The sequence below is a fragment of the Acanthaster planci genome, linkage group LG14 (genome assembly GCF_054643075.1).
Source record: "Acanthaster planci isolate LZ-2023a linkage group LG14, COTS_SCS, whole genome shotgun sequence".
NCBI classification, from domain to species: Eukaryota; Metazoa; Echinodermata; class Asteroidea; order Valvatida; family Acanthasteridae; genus Acanthaster; species Acanthaster planci.
In genome coordinates this window covers 8,532,103-8,558,329 of record NC_141790.1, presented here as the reverse complement: position 1 = coordinate 8,558,329, position 26,227 = coordinate 8,532,103, and the positions used below count along the sequence as shown (strand labels likewise).

At 41.9% G+C, this 26,227-nt stretch overlaps 2 protein-coding genes across 10 annotated transcripts in view; one reads left to right on the top strand and one right to left on the bottom strand.

Annotated features, from left to right (window-relative positions):
* The window catches only part of LOC110980800 (adhesion G protein-coupled receptor L2-like), a 56,266-nt gene extending 45,279 nt beyond the window's left edge, over positions 1 to 10,987 (top strand). For 5 of the 9 annotated variants that reach the window (XM_022237782.2, XM_022237787.2, XM_022237785.2 and 2 more), the window contains 9 exons: positions 1,520 to 1,617; positions 2,258 to 2,360; positions 2,649 to 2,799; positions 3,273 to 3,339; positions 4,677 to 4,743; positions 4,898 to 4,983; positions 6,068 to 6,194; positions 6,468 to 6,509; positions 8,590 to 10,987. In XM_022237782.2, the coding sequence (XP_022093474.2) occupies positions 1,520 to 1,617; positions 2,258 to 2,360; positions 2,649 to 2,799; positions 3,273 to 3,339; positions 4,677 to 4,743; positions 4,898 to 4,983; positions 6,068 to 6,194; positions 6,468 to 6,509; positions 8,590 to 8,748 (900 nt within the window). In that variant the 3' untranslated portion in view covers positions 8,749 to 10,987. Of the gene's footprint in view, positions 1 to 1,519; positions 1,618 to 2,257; positions 2,361 to 2,648; positions 2,800 to 3,272; positions 3,340 to 4,676; positions 4,744 to 4,897; positions 4,984 to 6,067; positions 6,195 to 6,467; positions 6,510 to 6,948; positions 7,089 to 8,589 lie in introns of all 9 variants that reach the window. The other 4 variants (XM_022237781.2, XM_087145822.1, XM_022237783.2 and 1 more) reach the window with 3 other exon arrangements.
* Positions 10,988 to 12,868: 1,881 nt separating this feature from the next.
* Positions 12,869 to 22,514, bottom strand: LOC110980756 (large ribosomal subunit protein uL2). Its single transcript, XM_022237704.2, has 6 exons — positions 22,414 to 22,514; positions 20,539 to 20,690; positions 18,647 to 18,788; positions 17,348 to 17,566; positions 14,061 to 14,263; positions 12,869 to 13,120 (listed from the first exon to the last, which is right to left on the bottom strand). Exons 2-6 carry the CDS (start codon positions 20,674 to 20,676, stop codon positions 13,046 to 13,048), a joined length of 777 nt encoding a protein of 258 aa, XP_022093396.1. The 5' UTR covers positions 20,677 to 20,690; positions 22,414 to 22,514; the 3' UTR covers positions 12,869 to 13,045.
* Positions 22,515 to 26,227: the final 3,713 nt, after the last annotated feature.

The following is a 26,227-nucleotide window of genomic DNA, read 5'->3' as shown; positions in this document are numbered from 1 at the left end:
TTATTCGAGAGTTAATGTTTGGATGGGCTGAATTCTTTTCTTTATAAACAGGAACATTCGTTTCTGTGTTATGGAAAATAATTAATGTTAATTATGCAAAACTTCCTGTTGTCTATGGCTTTGGAAGCCATATCTCTACTTTTTGCAGCTGTTCAAAAGTCAAAATCTCACGAGTTTTTCTGTGCGTTCCCGTAAAACCCTGACGAGGAGGTGGTGTTTTATCCTGTTCCGAGAACAGTGTTCTTAAGTCGTGTTCCTGCCGTTTGAGCGCGAGAACAACAAACCCGTGTCAAGAACAGGCTGCCCGAACTCGACCAGGTTGTACAATATAGACTATCGAATGAGGGCGTCTGATAAGGGTTATGCGAGCTGTCGAGCGCCACGAACGTGTACTGTGTACAGGGCTGGGATGGCTGAGTGGGAAGAGCAACATTAGTCGAACTTGATTCAAGTCTGCAGATACATGATAATTCAAATGGCCTATTTCTTAAGAAGTAAGGAAACCTTGAATGTTCCAACAGCTCACAGTTCATGATTTTGTGTGTTCAAGTGACACTTAAAACCGTATGAGAAACTCTAAAATGTAAAGTGCTTCACACTACACAGTACAGTCTCTGCTTGAATGTGTACATCTTGCAAAAGTCTACCGAGGATAAAACAAAAGTAACGTTAAGTTCATTGACGACTTTTGTTCTGAACCGCACAATTAGAGTTCACGTATAGTGTAATTCGACCACCAGAATTAGAAGCCATTACTGCAGTGGCACAACGCTCGTGAACAGGTGGTACGCGAGCGTTTGTGCCACCGCAGTTATGGCATCTAGTCGGATTAGTCTTTATGGTTCTGTAAACTTCAAGTCGTTGTACATCAAAGCAGTCCTTTATACCAAAGATTGTATTGCGCCACGCAGCGGTGCAAGATGGAGAGCTCTGCACCAAAGGTGTAAACTCCATAAGCGCCATTTTAGCAAGCGATACACCTACGCAATGCAAGTTTTTGCACAGCTGCAGGAGCACCAGATGCGTATTTTCCATAGGTAGGTTGGGGTAATTATCATGGCGTACACCGTGACTTTTAAGTATAAGATACAACAAAAGTGCTTTTCTGGCCGACTTGCATCGTAGCTCTGTTAGAAGCACGTTATCCTTAGAACCAGGGTTTGAATCTACATGTACGTAGTTATCTTTTTTTCTTATTGTAGAATTTGTTGGTTGGAAGATGTTTTTATAATAGGAAAGTAAAGTCCGACATTTGCCTTAGAACTTTAATTTCTAAGTGTCAACGCTCATATAATTTTCGCTCCCCCACCTACGGAAAAAAATTTGCGTGCGTGCCAGTCGCAGCGTCTGCACCTGCGCATTAACGTGCACTGTGCAGGCGTGCCGCTTGCTCAAATGGCGCCCAAGCCATTACAGGGTTTTGCGCGTATTCACGGTGAAGTTCTCCATCTTGCGCCGCTACGCAGAGCTATATACAATCTTTGCTCTATACTTTCTCCCCTTTTTTTGTCACAAACAGGAACCACTGCCAGTAATACTGGACTACCTTACGTGGGCAGGATGTGCCTTGTCTATAGCATGCCTTTCAATCATGCTTATCATCTTCTTCAGCCAAAGGTACAAACGTGGTTTCTCTGTCGTTCACAAAGGAAACCAATTCTCTCTAAACACTGATATTCCGTCTTCACTGCCTGTGACGAAGTCTTTAGGTTAAAGACTGCATGTATGGATGTCATGGGTTCGCTGGCAGTATAGGTTCGCTGGCAATATTTTTTCCAATACAATAAATTAAAAGTCTGTATTAGCCGATTCAATAAGCAACTACCCTTGCGCAATGTCCAACTGTGGAGCATTGTTGAAAGTTTGAAAATTGTTTTCAAAGAAGCTTCTGTGTATTCAACATGACAGAGTTTTTAAGTCGTTTCAGAGATATTTTTCTGAAAAGTCATTAGAAACTAAAAACAAGAACACACCTCACGGTAAGGTCTGTTGCATAAAAGGCACCAGTAGCGCATATTTCGCAAACTGTCCTTTCAAGCTTGTTTGTGGAATTTCAGTTAGTATTTGTCTGCTATGTCAAACGTTGTGCACAGTAATATCTGTGCATATGAAACCATTCCTCTTAATGAACTTACTACAAACTATGTTCAATGTTCAAAAAGGTTTCTTACCCCAGATCTTGAAGAAGAAAAATCCTTGATATTTGAATGTTGGTGTCCCTTAAAGGCTTGAACATTTCTTGGGTTTTATCCTTAAGGATGTACCGGGCAGACAGGAATATCATCCATATGAACTTGGCCATATCTCTCCTCCTGGCTCAGCTTATATTCGTCTTTGGCATTGACAGGACAGAAAATAAGGTGAAACATTTTAATAAGCTCGTTTAAAATGTTAAGGTTTACCGTAAGTATGGCTTGCACTTTTCATTCTATCTGTCAAAGGCAAGTTGTACAAGTGTTTTCTTATTAAGTAGTAAACTTATTTCAGAGTCCACTCAAACCTTACTAGACTTTAACTCGATTTGAGGCTGGTTTCCCATTTTTACGCTTCAACCTGTGAATTCAGTTTCTCATATAAAGTAAACTTATAGAAGCTGAGACTGAAATTCCATTAAACTGAACTTTCACCGGTTGCCTTTTGGATGACAGGGTGTCTGCAAAAGTGTAGGTATTTGTGTGCATTTTTTCCTCCTGGCAACGTTCTTCTGGATGCTGAACGAGGGCATCTTCCTTCTCTCCAAGACGACTTCAGCCAAGACGAGATGGCTGAGACTTCCTACTTACTTCACCCTTGGTTGGGGTAAGAACGTTCGCTGGCTCTTCAAATATACCATCCAAATTATTGTCTTGGTAACTCCTTGTTCATCAAAATCAATCTCAGCCACCTTTTTTGGTCGCATCTGTTCTTTGTGAAGTGGCGATGGGAATATAAACAAGGGAATGTTTAGTCTAACGTAATTGGTCCTTATTAGCTTTCAAATTGATCGAAGTTAATTAACTGATGACGTGAGTTTTCCAATCTCCTGATGAACATCCTTTCCCCGAATTTGCAAATCAAATGTAATCTTTCCTCGTTTTGACGCTTAAGATTAAAACCCCCAGATATAAATGATCGCTGTTCTAACCTTGTAGCAGAAAACACACTGCAACAAACGTAATGTCTGCAGAAACACTGCTGCTCCCCGGAAGGAAAGTAATTGCAATGTTCCCATGTATATAATCAGTGAAATTGTAACTGCTGTAAATATCTACCTCGTCCGATCTTCCTTGCAGTATTTCCTCTCGTCATCGTTGGGGTCACCATGGCAGCGTCCTTTGGTTCTTACGATACCACTGAGAGGTAAATAATTCGCCCCCACGATAAAACAAGGCGCAGTATTCGTGTAATTGTAGATGGCAATCCAGTCAGGACTACAGCGATTCTCAAACATAGACAGCTTGTTAGAGTGGCCTCGTGGCCTGTATGCAAGGGCGCCACTAACGTCACATGCCAAATCTGACAACAAACTAGTCTCCCACAGGTGCATTATTTAGACTGGTTAGAAAGTAAGTGTAGACAATCTTTGATGCATGGCGGTGATTGGCATTTGCCCGCTGTTCAAAGGAGAACCAATTGTCTACTAGGACGGCTTGACTTCAAAACGATTGCCAACAGATGCAGAAAATTAAAATATTTACAAAGCGGAATGGTGGAAGGCCCAGAAATCCAGGGTTCGGCAGTCAATTGGTGATTGATAGATACGATCCACGCCCCGTTCGTAAGCCCTAAAAATATGCCCCATTCCATTGAACGAAATTCCAGACGTATTGTTCTGGCAAACAGAGTGAATTCCGACAAACCCGCGTCTCCATGCACCTGTCAAACCCAATTTGGAGCAGTTGTAAATTCCATCTCAAAGAGCGCTTGTTGACACAATTTCTCCGCTTGTAAATCAAAGAGAACTTTCGAGAAACAACTTGAAGGAAGAGACTATAATAAATGCAGTGCGCCTCCAAGCGGCAGCGACTGACTCGTGTCGGTGACACGCCCACGCTGTAATTGGCATCATTCATTAACAGGACATTTCTTTTTTGTTTTTTTTAAAATAATAATTGGTTGAAACTCCTATAATTTGAACTATATTATCTCTTAACAACATCCATTCACTTGTGAAGAAAGGAAATCTACCATTTGACATAAATTCTTTTCGCGCAAGATATAAAACGATGCACCGACCTTTGATACCGTTACCTCTCCAGTTTTTACAGACATCGAGTTTATCTGAAAAATAATGATAACACGACAGTGAATTTCGATAGTACCTCGTTTCGTTTAAAAAGAAGAAGGGTCTGTGTATTCCTGAGAATAGGACTTTAAAAAAAATTCTAACAGACATAATAAGCATTTGTGGAACCTGAGGCGGCACAAATATTTTATATAAGAAAAACAAAAGGGAAAAAAGCATTTATGTTTAAAATATATTCAGAGCATACACGTATAGGGAAGACTCTTAAAGTAATGTGTTTGTAACGATTCAGTGGAATTCTATAAAAATCATTTAAAAATGGTGAATGGAATCACGTGATCGCTTAAACTAAGAAGGCCCATTTGGGGTTCTATTTACGTGTTTCATTAATTTACTAACATCGCTTTCAGGCCTCGCATATTCATTAACATTTCCTAATTGGTTTGTTTAGATGTTGGTTGACTGTTCAGAACGGTGGAATCTGGGCATTCGTTGGTCCGGCTGCAACAGTCGTCTTGGTAACTACTGCTCAAGTTGTTATCTTCAAATTATGTGCTGTTTTAATTTAATCTTGGCTTTTCCGAGGTACAAGCCAGGAGTCTCCTTTAAAAATTTAATCTAAAATGTTTTCTCTTTCCTCTTATTTCGAAATCCGTCTTCTTTCCCCTACAGATCAATATTTTAGTTCTGGTACAAGTCATTCGTGTATTTCTCAGCCTGAGAGCGAATATGAACAAGAACAAAGTCGAGAGAATCAGGTATAATTTTGTGAAAATCAAGGAATATATTTGCGCTTATTGCGTTGCATATTTTAATCAACTGAATGGAAATATTTGGAACTACTAAGTTTTAAGATTATATATTTTCGTTATCGAATCAAAAGACAAACTAATCGTTCATCACACAAATTTTAACATCTTGAAAAGCGTCAGCATATACATGTAATAACCTGCCTATCGGTTCTTGTAATGACTGCTTCGACTTTAATGAATGATGAGATTTTCTTTCCCTGGGGAAAAAATCAGAGCAAGTTTTTAAGAAGTCACTGGAATATGAAACCGTTTTTTAAAATTTTAACATGCTCTTCGGGTATATTGGCTCGTATGAATAAAAAGTAGCATTTACGTTTACTACCATTTTTGAAGCATTAATACTCGTGTTCGTATGAATAATAATGAAGCAAATGGGTTTACTTCCGTGCAATTGCTAAGTATTTACGTATTTACTTTTTACTACTGTGCTTGACAAAAGCAGTTGCTTCAGTTTGCATGAATAAAATTGAGTAAGTTCTACAGAACTGGAGTTTTTACTTGACATTTTTCAAGACTGGGTCAGGGCAAGCTTGAAAACGAGGAGCATTTACTAATGTTCAAAATGGCAGCGTTCATGAATGTCATTCGAAAGGAAACGCTGTATGCCTTTAGGAGGGAATCTCAAGAAACCAGATCCAGGCTGCTGTACCGATTTGAGAGAGGCAGAGCAATTTTCTTCATCAAGGTTTTTGCGATCAAAATTACTTCCATCATGCTTATCTGCCATGCTGAGGTCTCAAGATACAGCACCGTGCTGCACTTTGCGCGTCTGTGCGTCAGACAACAGGATCCCTATTGTGCAAAAAACATTCGGATGTGCAGTCAGCCACAAGCATAAAGCATTTGCTAATATTTATACTAGTAGATGCTGAACAGTAAAAGAAACATTTTATTCCTACAAATTCAAGCATTTGCTTATTCGTAATGGCTTTACCTCTCAGTAAATGTTTTTGCTGTTTGCTTGAACTTCACAGCATTTTCTAGTTTTTATTCATACGACCAATTGTTCATCTGCTTTTTTCGACTACAGAATAGCATTGCGAGCAATCCTCTTGACATTACCGCTGCTGGGGTGCACCTGGTTGATCGGCATGTTGTCTTTCAATTCAGCCACACTCATCTTTGCCTACATCTTTGTCGTCATGAATTCTCTGCAAGTATGTTCAATTTCTTTCACCCGACTGCAGCTCCATTGCAAAATAAAATTATTTAAGATGTACGAAGGGCCCCTCTTCAGCTAAACTTTACCACAGTGGCTGTGGATTAATAAAAAGTGAAGGCATTATAACAAATAATAGTGACTGGAAAGACTAGGATACGACATTAACGATAACAACAGCTGATAACATTGACGACAACAGTATTTATTGCTCCTTAATTAATTATTGCTCCTTAATTAATTTGTACTCTCATTTCGCATTCCTTTTAAGGGTGTCTTCATATTCATCCTCTATTGTCTTCTGAATGACGAGGTAAGGCAGCCTTAGCGCCAAGACGGCCGCCAGGGGCGTCGATTTTACGTATTTTCTGGTCTTTGATTGAGTTATCCTTGCTTACCATTTTTGTTTGATGGGCAAGATATTTTTGATATGTTTGTAGTTTTCATACAATCTCAATACAAATAACGTGGTACTGAAGTCCATTAGTATACTTTTGAACAAAATATAGGAACCCCATCTCATGACATGACCATAGTATTTCTCCAACACAAAGTGTTTTTATCGCACAAACCTTGTGTACGGCACCTGTGAGCAGTCCGATTTTTTTTTACTGTTTACTAAAACAGAGTAGGATTCAGCTAGGTTTGCACAGTTCTGTTCCTCAGTATCCCAACTCTTTTCTTTGATTTGCATGTTTTGTTTAATTCTAACACGTCGCGGCCTCCTTGGATATGACTATACGTGCGGAAAGGTAAGGAATGCTATTAATGCACGGTCGGAGAGGGTTAGGCGAAGCCGCGTGGCTTACTCCCCGCCCAACACCAACGCCGCCAAAATGTCCGACCCCAAAAAGTCCGAATCGCTAAAAGACAGCAAGACAGTTCCGAAAAGGTAGGGTGATTCAGCTTTTGACACGATTGCAGTGTTCGTGTGCCTTTTCACCGCTGCCAAAAAAGTTACTGCTGCTTCAAGTCTTCTTGTCATCGCTTGAGTGTTGTGGGCCTTCTATAAAACAGTGTGCCATACACACGATCACGGCTTGCTTGAATATAATAGTCATGCTTGTATCATTTGCTTCTGTTTTGTTAAGAAATTCATTGGTTCTATGTTTGTAATATAAGTATGAAAATGATATATTAGATTTATCACTCAGATTCAATTTTTAAATTGTTTAGTGCTTGTAAATAAGCTACCAAAGACACGTCTATACTATGGCTCCACACCCCAAACTAACCCTCAAGTCGGTGTGATGTTTCCTGATGGAGGCTTTGCCGACGACATGATTCAGATTCAGATCACTCAGGCTCTACTTTGGTCTTCGTCCAGATTAATGTAAAACTAACACCTATTATTCGAACAGCAACCTATAAACTCTGTCGACCGTCTCTTTCTGTCGAATTGTCGACTCGTGCTGTCGCTTGCAACCAAGGGAATCATACCCATTTCGAATGATAAATTCGTATGCGTAGAGCACACAAATGAATGAGATAAGAGTAGGTTCTACTAACCTCCTGGCTGGCTCTCTCTCCTGTCCATTAAAAGTCCACACCAACTAACGGGCGCCAATAAACAACTAGATTTATGGTAAGAAATGCCGTGCACTCTAAGACGCACAAACGCACAAACCGTCAGAACTGCATTTCGCGGTTCTCGTGGCTGCGAGTCCAATAGACCGTATTCGCGGGGGACCAAAGTTCAATCAGATTCCCAAACGTAGTGTATGCATTTGGAAACGTTAAATTTAAAGAACCAGACTAATCTACGATTTCATTCTGCCTCCCAAAATCACCTAGTACCAAAAAGAGTTTCAAATGTATACCTTCAGGATTACGACTGAAATTGGGCCCCCTGCGCGGATACGGTCTATTAAGTAAACAAGGGGTGACAAAACTCAGTCCCCAGTATCAATGCACATCTAGAGTGGGTTACAGTTGCTTTTTTTCAAATGCCTTCGTTCATTTGCAAATCATCCTTTGCTTTTTAGTAATAAACATTCATTTCACTTAAGCGGTTCAAGTGGGCTGTCTTAAATCATTTGTTTCTTACATGGGATTTGCGCGTTCATTTCCAAATCGTCCAAACGAATCATTTTGCACCTCTCCACTTGGGTTAAGTATGAGACAAAAGACGAATGCCATTTCATGTGCTCATACATCCAGTCATACTCTTAACAGTCCACCGGAAAAAACATCAACCCTTGAGCCAGAAAAGACCCCGATTGAGAGCCATCCGTTCACAGGCTACTTCCACAGACAGTGATCGAAAGTCCTTACAATTAATGTCGGTCTAGTGTTTCCAACGATTTCACTGTTAGTTCTGATTTGAAACATCTTCTTCAGTCACACTCATATGAATTAGTTAAATTAATCGAGCATATTATTCTTTATTCGAGCCACAGATAAAGAAGGGCCTGCGGAAGCGTCTTGCCCTGCTGCAAAGCCTTTCCGGGCGGACCAGCCACACGCGCGCCAGCCGGGTAACAAGTGGGAGCAATAAGACGAACCGGCTGAGCAAGTCCATGCCTCCCGAGCAAGACGCCGCCAGGCTGTAGATTAAAGTTACTGGTGGTTTGACCAGAGCAGACTTCACTGCAGTGGGTAGAGGTGGGACAGTGAGTTATCTGTTCGGCACGTTATGGGCTTGGGACGGGGTGATATTGGATGGGGTGCCAGCAGACGCTGTCACTGCGTGCAGTGGATTAGAGGGTGGGAGTTGAGTGTTTGGTACAATGAGCTTGGTTGCAGCGGTGGCAGAAGAATAATTTAAACCCATCAAGCATCAGCCATTTAAACCCAACCCTGGACCTGCCAAGGGGGGAGGGGCGGCTCCCAGTCGAAAATCTGCAGGAGGAGGAGTGTAGGCCCTGCCCCCTCCCCCCCCCGCTTACGACGCCAGTGTAGTTGGTTGAAGTTGTAGAGGCATTTGGTGGGATAATTTCACTTTTGAGACTTGTTGGTCTGTTCACGTTGCTACAGACAGAACGTTGCAGTGGCGTATCCAAGTTCTGGGTCGAGAGTTCCAGGAAGGTTTGTAAGTCTTTTCATCCGTAAAACTCCCTCTTGCGTCCAAATGTGCCCGTACCTTTTCTGAATTGTCGACACTTTCAGTACCTTAAAACCTGCAATATGTCCCAAGGGAGCTGGTACCCCCCCGGTGGGTACGCCACTGCGTTGGTTGGTAAGTGGAAGTGTAATTATTTGGGTACATGTACATGCTGATGTACCAGCTCATAATTTGGATCATTGAGGAATACTTACTTAGTCTTGAGGATATGTGGAAATGGAGGACGAATCAGGTTGATAGGCCTACACTGACAAATGCTGTTATACCCGGCAAGATATGCGACGGAGCGGTACCCTTTTACATGTCCAAACCCTATAGACACTCTTGATCATTGTTACCTAACACCCCCCCCTGTCTCAAAAGAATTCATAAGATTCCGATATAACAATGACTAATGGGGGGGGGGGTTCTTCTCCGCCCTATTATATTGCTTTAAATGTATAAGAGTGGTTGGAGACTTGGAATGATGTCCGTGCCTGGAGCAGAGGATTCTGTCTGAGTAATTCAATCCAAGTATATTCATATTCAAGGTATGAGACGGAGAGAACCCCCCCCCCTGCTTTGTGTTGGTCATTGTCTCGCAGGAATCTGGGGAATTCCTTTCAGACATCTTGGGGGGGATGTGTTAAGTAACAATAGTCTGGAATGTGTATAGGGATTGGACTTGTTGGGGGGGGTACCCCAAGGTCTCATTTCTTGCTGGGTATAAGTATATTTGGCGTTGACTTATGTAATGACCAAGGCAAATATGGCTGAATCAGAGTTCTCATACATGCAGTGATGTGTTTGTGTAAAAGAGGGCTCACACTTGACATAAAACTCGCAAACACTGCCTTTATTGTACTTGCAGACAAAAATGTTTTGTGTGTTTATATCGGCGCTTAGTGGTAGGGCCTTTTTTATTGATTGATGGTTTCATTGATTTACGTTTTATATTTATTTTAATATACTGTGCTTGTGAAAGACCGATAGACTCCATTGGCAGGGATGTAAGTAGTGACCGCTGACTTAATTCTTAAAGAGGGAAGTTCTGTGAAGGAAGCGCCAACGCTACGAAACACTGGTAGCCATTGATCTCCATTATAAAGTGGAGATCAATGCCGGTAGCTTATTACTGGACTGAAGAACGCACGGGCATTCTGTGCACACCTGAAAGCGTTGACCCAGACTCGGGTTCAGTACGAACTTCAATCCAAACGGAGAAAATTACAAGGAAACAGCACCCTCGCAAATAACGGCGTGGACTTACGAACGTGCCAAGAGTGTTTTAACTTTAAGATAAAGATGTTCTGATTTGTGTAATGCTCCGTATGTGTTAGATTGCCTTTAATGAAAAAAGGAAATATCAATATTTTACAAATTCGTGCAAGATATTTAGCGGACTATTATTTACAGCGTGTACCATATCAATACATTAATGACTATTAAAATATTAAAAGTGGAAAAGGAGTAAACTATACATTATATAAATTTTTAAAATTTCATCGCTATGTACTGTGTGTTGCCTTTTACAGCAAATTACGCAACTTTAAAGCAATGTATCAACTCAAACACTGTCGGTTTGAGTTGAACAATAAACGTGTGTAAAGCTGTCCGATGATGTGTGCGTATGTTTAGAAATTCTCCAGCAACTTAAGTGCCGTTTGAATGTTGAAATATTGACGAGTCTTGTGTACGACATTCACCAATGTACTTCGAATAAATACACTTTTCGTAAATTTCGAGAATGTTCGTGCCTTTGTCTATTCTCTATATTAAAGAACTTTTTGAGTCCCAAATCCGTTGTCATTGGCTCCCACGGCCCAAGGGTCAGTGTACAGCAAAGATTTAACGGATTTTATCGACACCACCTTCTGGTTTACCGTTTAATGTCAGTGGCAAGGACGCAGCCCCGGCTCTGGAGACAGTCACGTCAACTTGTGCCGGGAATTTGGAGGGGGGTGGGAGAATGGGGAATTGTGGGGGATGACTTGCTGTAATGTGTATTTATACAGTCCTGCAGAACCTTACATCAGAACGGCATGGATGTCTTTATGCTGTTCTCCCTTCTAGAGTTCTATTCGCTCTTTGCACGCTGCCGGCAAAGGTATGCAGAGCTTCGAACTGGAAACTTGTACAATCTCTTCAGAATCGCGTCAATGCAGCTTTCTGAAATATTGTCCAATCGCATAATGTAAGAACGCAGCACGAGCAAAATTACTAAGCAACACACGCGAATCGCTGCACCGCCAGTGCATGTATTTATTGTGTGAAGCTGCCAGATCGAGGCTGTGTATGCCTATGGCGCCAGCGGTAAAGAGCGAATTGAGCACTGAATATTGGTTGATGGCAAGTTCAAAAACGTTTTCTACAATCCACCTGAATTTGTTCTCTCCGCGAAGTGTGTGTGGATGGGGTGGGGGATGATTCAGTAGCCTATCCCCCCTGGTCAAAAAGATGAGGGGGGTGAATAACCCCATCCTCCCCTCCCCCCAGGGTGTACGCCCATGTCTGAAGATGACCAAGATCCATGGAAACCTTTATATCCTCCCAGCAGACAGAATATTCTTGCGTCCATAAAGTATCACAGCGAAATCACAATTGACCTACAAATCGGGGTCTTATTGTGAATGTCTCCAAAAAGTCTTTTAAGCGTCTTAAGTGCTTAATGTAACTATTTTTTTCCAGTTAACGTTCAAAGTTATATTTTAGTTTTCAATAGGGGAATCCCTACTCGAGAAGCATTGCTTTTTGGGTTCTCCGTCCACATCATTATGAATGACTCCCTAATATAATTATATGTATTGAAAATGTGTCAAGTTATGTGGGAAAAATTATAATGAATGGAAAAAAAACCCCACAAGTTATGCTCATTTTTCCTTCTCGGGGTGTGCAGTTGAAAAACTGCAACCCTGTTGGAAGTACTGCATGATTATGTGGGTGAATTTGTGGTTGTGAAATTCGATGTACACTGTATACATTCATTTCAAAGGTTGTTTCAGGCATGTCAGGGATGGAATAACTTTCCCTGTGTTCAGCTTGGTCTTGAGCTCAACTATATGGGTGCGCCAATCATGATAAATTCACACGTACATGTATATTTAAAAAGGATGTTTTTTCACTTTCTATGTGGAATTTCTTACCGAAAATCTGAATCACTTTGCATATTACGACCTTGAATTTGTAATCATGTGCCACAAAAATTGGTGTCGCTCCCACTGTTAATTTTTCTGTGGATAAAATCAGAGGTGCACCCCAAAGGATTTGTCATTAGTGAAGGCTGGGGCCAGACTTTCTTTGCCGCTCACAGCTCATACTGCTCAAGGACCCCCCTCCCCCTCGTCGTCCCAAGAAGACTTGGATGTTTGGCTTCATCTGAGACTAGCTTGTAGTTGCAGGTGTAGGCGTACTTAACATCTTAGTTTTTCAGGAAATAATAAAATTGAAAAACGGGGGGGGGGGGACTCACGCCCCCTGCCCCACCCCTCGTGAAAGCAACTCTCCAAAATGCATTAGAAAGTTGCATTTACACATGTAGATGCTTGAAATTTTTTTTCTTTTAAGTCACAATGCGGACTAATACACAGATTGATAATACAACATACAAAGATCAATGCAAAACCACTCTCTGCTGTATACTCTCTGTCTTTATTGCAGTGCAAATCGTTCACAATGCAGATGCTTTGTGTTATGGAAACAGAAATACATGTATCCGGTTTGTGTTCAATCCAACGTTACAATACATGCACTTTGATAAATTCAGTTCTGTTGGTCTACTGTTGAGGTGCGGGTGGTTGGCAACTGCCTTATTCCTTGTCACCCACTGGGATCTTCTTGGTACCACGCAGACGACCAGTACGACGGGCAGCAATCAGACCGACCTATGAAATGAGACACGCAAAAAAAAGCAAAGACAGAGAATGTGTAAATAAGCAATTTTACATGACAAAACATCATACATCATTTTTAGCTGCCAGAGTAATCGTCCAGTCTGCTACCTTTTTAAACGGTCAATGCCTAAGTGTTTCTCATTCAAGTTCATTCTAGAACTCCTGTTGGTTTAATTTTCCGTGATCGCTAGGTTAATTTAGTTAAATGTACTTGTATCTGTTCATTCAACAGCACATTCAGCGCCAATTACAGGATGAAGTGATAATTGAGAAGATATTGAGGAGATGTTCAGTTTTTAGAGGTGGCAGGAAAACACTGGATGAATATTCCATGGAAACCCATGGAATCAGGAAGGGACTGGAAACCCAGTCCACATGCTGACCTAGGTGGGATTCGAACCCGGGTCACAGAGGTGGGTCCCGGGTGGAAGGCAAGGAAAGAACCACAACACCAAGCTGACACTTTTATACATGTAAATACACAGTTTAAGATGCATTAGTGAAGCCAGGCATACTTTTATTATCTGAAATGGATCTTAAATCCCGACAACATACCAAACTCATATTTGAAATAGACAGTTCATGTAGACATACAGGCTTTTGACTTTTATGCCTTGTTGAAAAGATTACATCTACTAAACCAAGATGAAAATAGATTTTGCATGCCAAAATCAATCAGAACAAGTGGTAAGATGAATAGATTTGATATAAAAATCAAATCTGCTGTTTCTTCCTTGTGGATTTTTATCAACATGAATAATTTAAGAGCTCTTATACATGTATATCCGACATAAAACCAAACTTTACCAAAGACTGGAAACAGAAAGGGACAGATCTCAGATGTTTAAAAAGTGAGGGTTGGGAAAGGAACGGAGGAAAGCAAATCAAAAACGGAGAAACAAAAGGATCAATGCCCAGAACATTTCTTTACCTTGCGACCAGCTGAGGTGTCTCTCCTGACGGTGGACGGTGCACCGATGTGCTGATGGTTACCACCACCGTGGGGATGGTCCACAGGGTTCATGGCCACACCTCGCACACGCGGCCAGCAGTTACGCTTGGCTTTGTACTTGTGGTACGCTCGGCCGGCCTTCAGGAGGGGCTTGTCAATACGACCACCACCAGCGACGATTCCTGAACACAACAAGCATGGAGGAACCAAAAAATTCAAAACTGAACTGAATGGCAAAGATACTGGCTGTGGCCACCAGGCCTAGGTGGGTATCTCTTTTCTGGTATGTGATGAGATTGGATTCAATAGTTTCTATGCTGGGCACTTTCCGGGATCTTAAAATAGGCAGAGGGCTGTAGGCTGTGACCTCATGACCTGGCTGTACTTGCCAGACAGGAAGACAGGCCTGATACTGGCCTGGAGTAACCTGAATACCAGGCAGGCATTATACAGGGCGGACTACCGGAGGGCCCTTTTCAAACCGGGTCTAAATGGTTGCCAGCCCTTAGCCGCTGGGAATGCTGCCTAAACTACCCGGCTGCGGCTCTTGTTAAAAGCCAGGACATCATGACAGTCTTGCTGGAACACATAGTGCCTTCTTGGTGGACAACTGGACTCATTTACACTGGATCCGGAAATGTATGTCCTTAATGCTGGGTTTCGCCCTTAAGTAACATTACTTTTCGAGTCCTGCACGATTGGTCTTTTGGTGCAGGGAGGGGAGGGACTCATATAGAGCATGAATCACATTGAGCACAGGTGTGAGTCTCATCCGAATGTTTGTGAATCCATTATCTAATGGGGGTAAAAATCAAAGAGCACTGACTATACGGTGCTAGTGATAATGTTGAACATCAAAACATGTACTGAAAATAATGAATACACACGTATTTTCTACATAGTCAACATGAATCGTTAACCACTTCATGCCAGGGCATTTTTCAATGTTGATGATACTGGGGCGGCATGACTATCATTTTTTCAAAATCCTTCAAAATTTCATCATTTCATTTAACGGTCATTTATAGCCGCACGAAGTAATCTTTAGGCACTAATAAAAGTTGACAGGTGATCTTCATTGACGCTAGGCCTGTGCTGGGTACCCGGGTACCCGCCCGTCGATTTCAAAACCCGGTTCCATTTTTCCGGGCAGGGTACCCGTAAAAAAGTAAATAAATTAGGAACAAACATTCATGCATAAAATGTCTGTGAAATTTCTTACTGAAGGACAGACTTCATGGAAAACCACCGTGCCGATGAAAATCCGGTCCCGCGGTCATACATGAAACTTGAATTCGGAGATCGACAGCTAATTTTTTTACCCACTCCGCCCATTGTACCGCAAGTCATTTTCCTAGTTCAGGAATTTCCTAGTTCACAAGAGCGAAAAAAACACTAAAATTCACGGGCGATAGGTCACTCGCTACGTGTGATTTTAAATATTTCTTTAAATTGAATAGTCATATAAACCTTTGCATCTAATGTCCGCTTAATCAAAATGACTTTTTTAGAGTTTCCGTTTTTGTTAATTCACTTCATCGTGGTACGTACCTTCGTGTGGCAAAACTTTCGTATCGCTTAGTCATTTAACAACGTGGAGCGCTGCTATTTTTTTCACTTGGGCTTCCTTATGTGTGGTCACATGACCTTTCTTTTTACGGTCACATGGCTGCTGCAGTGTCAGCGATTGGACTGCCTGAAGGGCACTACAATTGGGCCCGCGTTGCAATCAGGTTAGTTTCAGCGTCCTGAAAGCCAGGATTACACAGTTGCAGCTACGTTGATTTATGCAACGTGCTGGTCCTCGTCAGAAAAGAAATAAACTTGCGATGACTCCTGACCCTATCTAGACTTCCGATTCTTTCAACGCCGTTTGAAGCATTTTGGTGGCGGTTTTTGAATCAGAAACTTCAAAATAAGTGGATGTAATGGTGTGGGCATTGTTCGAGTTACGGTGGTATTTTTGTACATAAAACTTTGAGCCTTTTAACCCGTGACGTACATAGCACTGATCTGGTCCGCACGTGACACGACCGGCGCTCACCATTCGTGCATGCCACATGCGTTCTGTGTGTCCGTGGTCATGCAGCATCCGGGACATTTCCTTTGAGCGTTTGCAGGTGCGTATATCATGTACGTGGTTTGCAGCTCTGTTCTTTTTTCTGACGTTTCCCGTGAAGATTTGTTTTTCTGTTTCATACACCCACACAAAATTTGAAAACTGAAGGTAACAATTTCGTTTGATAAAAAGGTAGGAGAGCCTATTATCTCCGACGTTTAGAACAATGTTCTGCTTGCTTCCTAGGTACCAAAAAGAACCGTGTTTCGGGCACATGATCCACCGGGTTGCGTGCAATGCCATTATCAGGCGATCTCTTTTCCGGGTACCCGATGTTAACAAAAAACGGGTACCCGGTTCTAAAAATACCCGCAAATGCACACCCCTAATTGACGCCCGAGTATTTCAGCCAGGCCTGCAGCCTTGTAAAAAGAGCCCAAATTGTGCGGTGTTATGTAACTTTCTTTTGTTCACGAACCTGGCTCAGAGCACTGCTGACCTCTTTTCAATAAGGGCCAGATTAGCATGCAGCGGTGCTGTGTGGCTAATCGCTGTGGTGGTGGAACGCTTTTGTCCCCGGTGGTAATCCGCTTGCTCTCAATGCCCCAAACCCTGGTATACGGTTTCAAAACAAGGCTGGATTATCACCACTTTTGAGAGTGAAAAATGTCGATAATTCCCAGCAGCCTGGTCTTTTGTTCTGAGTACGGTCTTTTGTTGCAGGGCCATGTTTCCTTTGTCCAAGTTCGGAGACCCCGTCTCCGATTTTGAAGTCCCCAGCAGGAAGTGGTTAACATAGTTTTCTCTACACAAGTATATTGCGCACTACTGCAGCTGGACATGCTGCCTATGACTACAGCTTGGGAATCTGAATGAATTTTCCACTTTCAAGTCTAACAGACAAATCCAAGGAGACGCCATTCCTGCGGGGCCACTGCACTGACACCCATGTCTTAACTTGAGCGCGTGCACACCTTGGCAAGTCAAGACACCCTATTGGTCGAAAAGAAATGTAATGCCCGCATACAACCTGCGTGTGAACAGGACGGTTCTGCAGTAATGGCTTCTAATTCTTTTCGCGGGATTTGGCTACAGCTGAGCATGTGGCTGAGGATATGGAGTGATGAAATACCTTGGCCACAGACTGGGGACAGCGTGGTGCAATGTTACTGTAGACAGCAGGGGCGGTTTAGGTACTGGTACTCACCAACCATGGCTCTGTTGGCCGAAGGAATGACCTTCTTGGCTCCGGAGGGGAGCTTGACCCTGGTCTTCTTGGTGTCGGGGTTGTGAGCGATGACGGTGGCATAGTTGCCCGAGGCCCGGGCAACCTTGCCGCGATCGCCTGTCTTCTCCTCCAGGGCACAGACGATGGTGCCTTCTGGCATCGAGCCAATGGGGAGGACGTTGCCAATTGTAAGGGCAGCTTTTGAGCAACAAAGGTTGAAGACGGGAGAGTCTTTCATTATGGTGATATGCAAACACAAATGACCCAGTGTATTGATTGTCTAAAGTACGCTTAACAATAACCCTTAGGCCTTTTTACTAGGACCCATCCTGAATCCTCTGAAATCCTCTGATTTTCAATTTGAAAAAATTGCATTCAGCCCAAATCCTCCAAAATTTCTTAAAAATGTCATTTGGAGATGTGCTTAATTGCTCAAATCCTTCAAAATCTTCCGGCAATTCCTGTCATTATATTGAGGCAGTGTGAATGGCACTCTTGAGCTGTGCAGTTGATTCAAAAGAAATATCAGGCTGAATTTGTGCTTGACTAAGCATAAACAACAAAAGGTCTGATCCACGACCTTCACATGTGGCATCCTTCGAAATCAGCCATGCACTTTGGCCATACACCTTGAATCTTTCGAATTCCTCCACTTTGCAGAAAAGAATTTTGGAGGATTTGGGAGTGTTAGGGTCAAGGTATCCTTATCACAATCACGTGGGTTGGTGAAGTGGCACATTCTAATCTACTCATCCCAATGAATGGGGTTCAATTCCCACCAAGACTTGAAGGTGGATTGAGTTCTACAGTCTCAGTGTGATTCTGCAGGCTTTCTCTAAATAATACTATTTGGGGCACTTTCCCCTCTGGCCATAAATGACCCATAATATACAAAACGGCCCCTTGTATGTCCAAATGGAATAGCGTCACACTGTCCAATGGTGTGCATGCATGTAGTATGGTTTTCAAAATCACAAATCTCCACATGGTCTCTAAGGTGTCTGCAAAGTATGCACATACATGTACATGTGTAAAGTATCCAACTGAACTACATATACACGGTGTCCAAATGGCCGAGTGTACCGCAGTGACTACGTCAAATGCACAACTATGTGCGTAAAAGGCATTAGTGCAAGAACAAGCGTGGCAACTGACATGCACATGTACTCCAATCATTTGCACAGCACATCCTGGTTCAAAATGACATCACACTTTGGTACTCTATAGTGCCCAAAATAGCCTACAAGGGGTCCACAGCAGCAAGTTGTTGCTATTTACCTTTTTTGCCGCAGTAGATGAACTGTCCGGTGAACATGCCTTCGGCAGCCACCATCAGCTCTGTTCGTTTCTTGTATCTGTAAGGGTCTCTGAAGACGATCTTGGCCAGGGGAGCCCCGCGGCCTGGGTCATGGATGATGTCCTGGCATCAAAACGCAGAGATTTAAACCGTAAATCTCAAGCAAGAAATGCAAATCATGCGGTCAATGATCTTTGCGGCTTTTTACACTTTCAACGTAAGTAACTTCTCTAACATGATATAACTCTTGCATCTGACGATCACTGTTCCATTGTCTCATACAGGGTTCTGCCCAGGATGGTTTTAGTGCCGGCAGGACTATCTAAGCGGAGCGGCACCATTGGTTGGCGCGGAGCGTACCAGAAAATTTTTGGAATCTAAAAGCCCCCAGATGGCCGGAAACAGCACTTTCTGAGTGTTTTCAGCTGTGTATACACAGCCTAGAATTAGGGATCTCATGTCTGAAATTTCTGAAATTTAATAAAAAAATTGAAAATTTGTAATTTTGGTCAACTAGGATGAGGTGATAATTTTAGACGGGCAATTGAATTAGAAAAAAAAGAGTAGAAATAAATATTGATTTTATTTTGTAAATCCCTTGAATATTGAATTAATTTCTATCTCTATGATGCCCATAATTTTTCATTGCTATTCAAATCATTTTTTTGTGTGTGTTGAAAATAAGGCGAAACATGCAAAATCTTGGCGGAATATTTTCCTTATTTTCTTTGTATGAAAGTTCGTACAGTATGCATATGGGATAACGACATTCATAAATGTGTGCAGAGATTTTCTGAACAGTCATTTTAAAGTCTACATGAACATAATGTAGATTGGCCATTTGCTTTTCTGACACATCTGGCCATGTGTCACGTGCATACTGAGCGCGTGTATCTTGCCATATGGAACTCGTTTACGGAAAAGCAAAATCATGCTGTTACTTTTGAATAAAAAAATTGCGGAGTTAATATTTTCACCGTGGGATAAACAACAATTAACGAATGTGGTGCGATCGTTGGTTTAAAAAGCGATCGCAGTGATCGTTTTATGCAACATCGAGCAGAAAATACACGCACCGAATGTTGCATGTATTTTCTGCTCGAAAAAACAGTCACGGTCGATTGTCAGTTTTGCACGTACATGTAAAATTGTTTTTCTGCCAGATTTTTAAGTGTTTAAACGAAGTGTGAATGGGGTCATTTGCAATTTTGTATTTCTGAAAGTTAAGCAAAATTTTCTTTTCAAGTTGTGGAACTGGGTAAAATGCGGAACTGGACAAACAACGCTGTACATCATGGAGAGGGGGTTTTCCGATCTTCGTGCACTGAGAGCGTTGCATATGCAAGCCTATGTGTGGTCTTCCAACTAATGGAAAGATTCGTTTACGCACTATGTACACGTGCATTGCGCGTAACAAAGCCTCGTATTGGTTCATGTTAATATTTGGTCCAGATATGTTGCATATGCACGTACGTGGGTGCGCAGACGATATGCATGGCAGTGCAAAGTGAAATTTACGAAGAAATTTTACGGTTTCTTCACGATCTTCATATCTTCACGATCGATCCCTCGACCAAGATGCTATTTTATTTGGGTTCTTATCGGGAATACGTGCCAGTCGGAAAAGTTGATTTGGCAGATTGTGGCGGTCGGCAATTCTGCGTGCCGGTCGGGCCCGACCGGCAGCGGCAGATCCCTGCTCATAGAATGTCAGCCATTTTTCCTGCTCCCAACAGATACATATTTGACAATGCAGTGTGTAGGGCTGATAATGTAGTGTGTAAGCGCACATTTAGTGTAATATCGATGCAAATAGGACCGTATCCTATTACACAGGGTGATGATGTAGCAACGGTACCAGAAGCAGGCCTACCTTGATGATTCCCTTGATGTACCCATGGCGTTCGGCATAGTCTAGTGAGCGCAGCTTGGCCGGTCCTTTCCTGTGTTTGTTGTGGGACTTGAAGACGCTTCCAGCGCCCTTACGCTGTCCACGAATGACGCGGCCCATGGCGACAAATCAATCTGGGGTTAGGGAGTAGCAGTATTTGACAAATCCATATTTTGGCACTGAAATCAGTCTTTTTCTAGCACACTTCAAAAAAGGTGCCCTTCCATAGACGAGGGCAAGTCTACTGGACTACATGTACTTATACATCTGGTCCTATTGAAGTTTTTCATGTGACATAACATGATGGGCAAAGGCATTTCAGGAAGTGTACCATGTCCATGGAGGAGCATGCAATTTCGAATCTGGGTAATTCCTATTGACTATTTCACGTACATCAGGATGTTGAGAGTTTTCGCGAAGGCACCCACATTTTTGCACACATTTGAGTAAACTGAACGCTGATCGACAAAAATCAAGTGACTGAAAATGCCGAGTATGGCAAAAGCACTTTGTAGGCCAAGCAAAAACAAAAACATCTATCACAGAGACACAAGTCAGTGCGTGGGCTCTGCAATGATTTCACCCTTGAATCCAAGAAGTAATTTATGTGCCCTTGATTAACACTCTCCAAGGTCATCACCCACAGGGGTTGCACAAGTTTTTGGTGATTCACTAAGGTGGATGTGGAAACGGTGTAGTAGTGAATGGAAATGGCACGATAATGGAAACAAAGATGGGAATTTCATGAACAGAAACGATTGGGCAATTGCTGAAATGATGAATTTAATAACTGGCTTGGGTGAGTCAAGCCATATCAGAGATACATGTATGGGGCTCAAAGGAAAAATTTTTTTTCCCGCAAAGTCCCCAGGAGCCCAATTGACTAGCCCTAGTGTAGCTACAGACCTTTCTTTTCTTTTCCTTCCAGGCGAAAACAAGATGGCTGGTTGGGCTGCATGAGCAGGCCCGACTTCGTCGCTTAAATTTCCACACTCAAGTATCATTTCGGATAGGTGATATACTGATTATTTGGTGAAGCCTAATGAACATTGTAAGCAGGCTATAGGCTTAAAATGCTTGCAAAAATATGCTATTTGCTAGAATGACTTGTTGACGCTAAATAGTATGACCCACATCATTGCAGTTAGGGGACTACAGTCATGCTATTTAGCGTCAACAAATGTCAAATACTGAAATTGTGTCAACAGAGCGTCAACAACCTGAAAATACCCTCTACAGATTTAAAAATGGTTTTATCATATTTTAGAGACTCTAGCACTTGCCACTGTCGTGACTATGTAAAAGGAACGCTGAATTTGCTTCCAGATTCTCACAGAAAAACGAAAATTTTTTGCTACTCGTATGTATGGGGGCCGCCATTTTCCTTTCCTCTGCCATCCACGCGAAAAAAAGATGGAGGCCGGTCAGACTGCACAAAACTGAAACACTCAAACCAATCCGACTTTGTCACTCAAATATCATTTCATATAGATATGATAGATTGAATTTGAAAGTAGGAGCCTCCTTAACATTGTAAACAAAACATCTTTGCGTAAATATGCATGAATAGCTTGTTGACGCTAAATAGCATGACCTGGGGACTACACTGTACGCCCTACTACTACACGAATAGTACTCCATGTACTAGACATGAACAAACGCACAGTTCTCCACATATCACGTCTACAGTAATTTTGATTTTTTGACTTATTTTACCGTAAAAAACTTTAATTACGATACTATTTATGATAAACCGATCAGATATGTTTCAAACCAAATGTTAATACTCAAATGTTAACACACGATTACAAAGATATTCTCAGATTCTAAAACGGCACCCTCAGCTACCGCACTCACATCACGGGTCCACAACGTTAAAGAGGTCGGTCATTGGGAACAATATCCCGGATGTCGGCAGGGCGCCCTCTCGTGCCATTGAACTCCTTTGAAAGTTCTTTCTCTTTAGTCGTAGTATATCTCGAGTATGGTAAAAAGCTGATCGTACTGGCATTGGGATTGTACTTCTTATCTTTTTCTGTTTGAAGAAGGAAAGCCAGACATTATGGGTAGCTTACCATTATGATCAATGCATCTCCATCAGGCGCGTTTCCATAGCCTATTTTTTAAGGGGGGGTTGACCCTTCGCACGTGACGTCCACCTTTTAACTTTCGCTATTGTCTTTTCACTTTTGGAGTCGAAAAACCCTATATTCATATACAGCGCGTTTTTCAAGTGTTTGGCAAGTAATAGTAGCCAATGTAACATTTCCAGTTTGTTTTCCAATTTTGCGGGGGGGGGGGGCAGAACCGCGCTTTATCTCTATTATGCACACACAGGATTGTTTCTGTTGTCTAAATCTAGGTTGCTTTCGTTTCATAACCGTTGTTGGAGTGGCTGTTAAGCAGGCCACTCGTTGTTTGCGAAATGAAACAAATCCAGCTATCGATTGTAGGAAACTGATCACCCTATACGAATCTCCACTTGATAATGTTTAATTGATTTACATGAACATGTACGCCATAAACATGCCCAACACACATACATACATTTCATGAGAATGATTTATCTACATTGTCTTCCATTTTTTCACAAATACTGTACATGAAGCTAACATAATTTATGGGTATTTGCGTAGTAGTGTATAAACAATCCAAATAGGTTCAATAGGTGCTTGTCAGGGGAAGTATTTTTTTCAAAGTTGCACCGTCAATAAAAATGCTATTACTTTGGAGCCTTATAATTTTTCTTAGTATCTGACTGCCCTTTGACATGTCTTGCGGGCGTGTTATTAGCGGTAGTGTGTCATTGTCATTAAAACTGTTTTTTTGGAGGGGGAGAGTTGTATGATGGATTGCAAAAGAACGTATCATTGAGTCTGAGTGCCAGTTGAGGCTTCAAAGACGCTATCAAATCTCTAGATTAAAAAACTAACATCTGTACGTGCAGTTCTCGTTTTTCTTTTAAGTCTAATACCACTTTTCGAAGAGCGCACATCTGGATACCAGGCTGGAGGGTCTGAGCTTTGAGCCGGATCAATAGAGGGCGCATTTTTCTTAGCAACGGTGGCTCTTTGGGTCAGAACTGAACTTCGCTGGTCAACGAACGACTTTAAAATGCAAGCGTTACAGTTACATGGCTATCATCGAAATGACCACTCGCCCCCACAGCTGACCGATGTTGTATTAACGTCGTTAAAGGCGATAATCAAGTTAACGTTGAAAAAACGTCAGTATCTAACGTCTTTCTGACGGCATGTTTGCAACCAATGCCGACGTCAGGTTAACGTATAACTCACAAGTTGAGAACACGTTAGATCAACGTCGAAATGCCATGAAAACGTCTAACTGACGTTGAGGCAATGCTGTTTCTTGGTCATTACACTTCCAGTCGACGCTCATTCCACCCTTTCCAGGATTCTTTTTTCGCATTTAACAAATGTTGAAGTGACATCCCATCGCCAACAACATAAGTTACCTATTAAATGTGGAAACTTCCCCGGGGTGGAGGGTTTCATTGATATATGGACAAGCAGAACTTTTGTCAACTTGTTCATGTAATCAGAGTTTACTTCTCTGCACCCTGTTATAGATTCCAGGATCATACTTAAAATTTATTTCGGAGCTGTTTTTCTTTTTTAGCCTCCCTAAATTAATCATGGCGGGTACATGGAAAACAAAACAAAACAAAACAAAAAAACTTTTTCATTAAAATATTACTTTTTCTGGTAATAAATGGCGTTTACATATTAATCTGCATTCACAAAGCAAAACATATGTGAAAATCACAAATCAAATGATTGTGGAACTTTAAAAAAGGGCAGAATCACTTGGGAAATCTACAAACGCCCCATTCGTGTTGACGTGCACATTAAGGTCAAAGTTTACAGTGTAAAACATTATTTTAGTAATTGAAAAGCATTTCACAAACACACTACAAATATGTGTGACAACTTGAAAAGTGGTTTACAGTAGATTACTCTCTCAAAGGCAGTACAACATTATACATTTTACAGTAACATTTTTACGGTGCAGATGTAAGTTACGCAGCGACTACAGACGGACGTCCACCCGAAGTCAAAACATGGACCATTGATTAACGTCAGATATTGACCGTATTCGGGCAGAAGTTCAACGTTCTAAGGTTGACCTCAAATCGACGTCACCTGTCGACAAAAAACTGACGTCGGGCTGACCAAATCTGCAACACACAGAGAGATAAAGCAGTACTTCTGTAGCCAACGTTTGCCCAAAGTCTGATACCGACAGTGACGTTTTTAGACCCTTGCTGATCGACCGTTGCCGACGTTGGGCCAACATCGGTCTGCTGTCTGGGCAAGAGCCCTTCTGATCAATGTGGTTCTCAACGGATTAGGGGGTATTTTTGCTCGAGGTGTATGGGAGGGCCAGGGTTGTTAACTCCTTTTAAATATGATGTCACTGACAAGCACGGAATTTATCACTATTTTTCAACCTCTCGAAAGGGTCCAAGGAGAGTAAGTTTTCACAGTGGGTCTGATCACATTGTTCCGGGTTCCGTTTGTCATACCACTAGCCCGCGCGCAACGTGAGCGACGTAGATACGCATCATAGTGCAGAGTGAAACGATACAATCGGCAGGTGTCAATGTTTTAGGGTCCATGGAAAAGGAATCAACATTGTGCATGCAAGCGGGAAACTGTTTGAAACCAGTTTGTACCATTGTCTCACTTTACTCTCTACCAGAAGCAAAGGGTAAACTGTCTGAACCACACATACTCAAAAGAGATTACCTTTCTGGTGCTACCGCATAAAACAAACCTCTCTAACTAATTATAGAATAACCTTGGCATTATTTCAGTGTCACACAATACTGCACGCCGCTTTCCCTTACTGGTATCAGTGATAAAATGCCATGTGGCAGACTGTTTACGGGAAGAAGATATGCATTAACTGTGAAATGATAGGACCGGTCATTACTGCATTTCAGTTTAAGTAAACAACGTGCCAGGGCCATTATTTTTTAACGAGCGTGAAACATTCACACAGCAAAAGCTTGTCATGTTGACAACATAATTGAGGGTTAAAACTTTTGTCTCTAAAAATTTCTTATAAGAGAGACAATATGAAGATTTAGTATTGCCGTTTTTCTGCGTAATTTGGTAGAGTTTTTGAAACAAAAGCTTGCTCCAATGGGATTCGAGCCGCTGACTACTTGCATAGTTGTGCACTCACCGTTGAGCTGGTCAGACGATTATTCGTTCCAATCGATACGGTATAGTGGGTACCGCAATTACTAACGGCGCAACTGTTGCTGGTTTTGTCAATGTGCTGCCAGATTGTCGAAGCAAATTTACCATTTCCACTGACAAGGGCGGGTTTTTACAAGTATACTTTATGAGTAAAACCCAACACATTGCTCTTTTCAGTATATGTAAAAACATTCCCGTCATGCGGCAGTATTATGAATATTTATCTTGTCAACATCATGTTTTCTAGAGGGTAGTTTCACAAAATACAAGGTAAAACTGAAGAACAAAATACTTTGAAAAAATGCAACGTTTCGGCTCATTTTATACTTTTTTCACCCCAAAGGGTATTAATGAATGGGACTGAAAATTGGATGCGTTGGTTTTTAAAGGCCGGTTGATGTAAAGTCCATCGGTGAGTTTGACTTAACCCTAAAAGAGCCGGG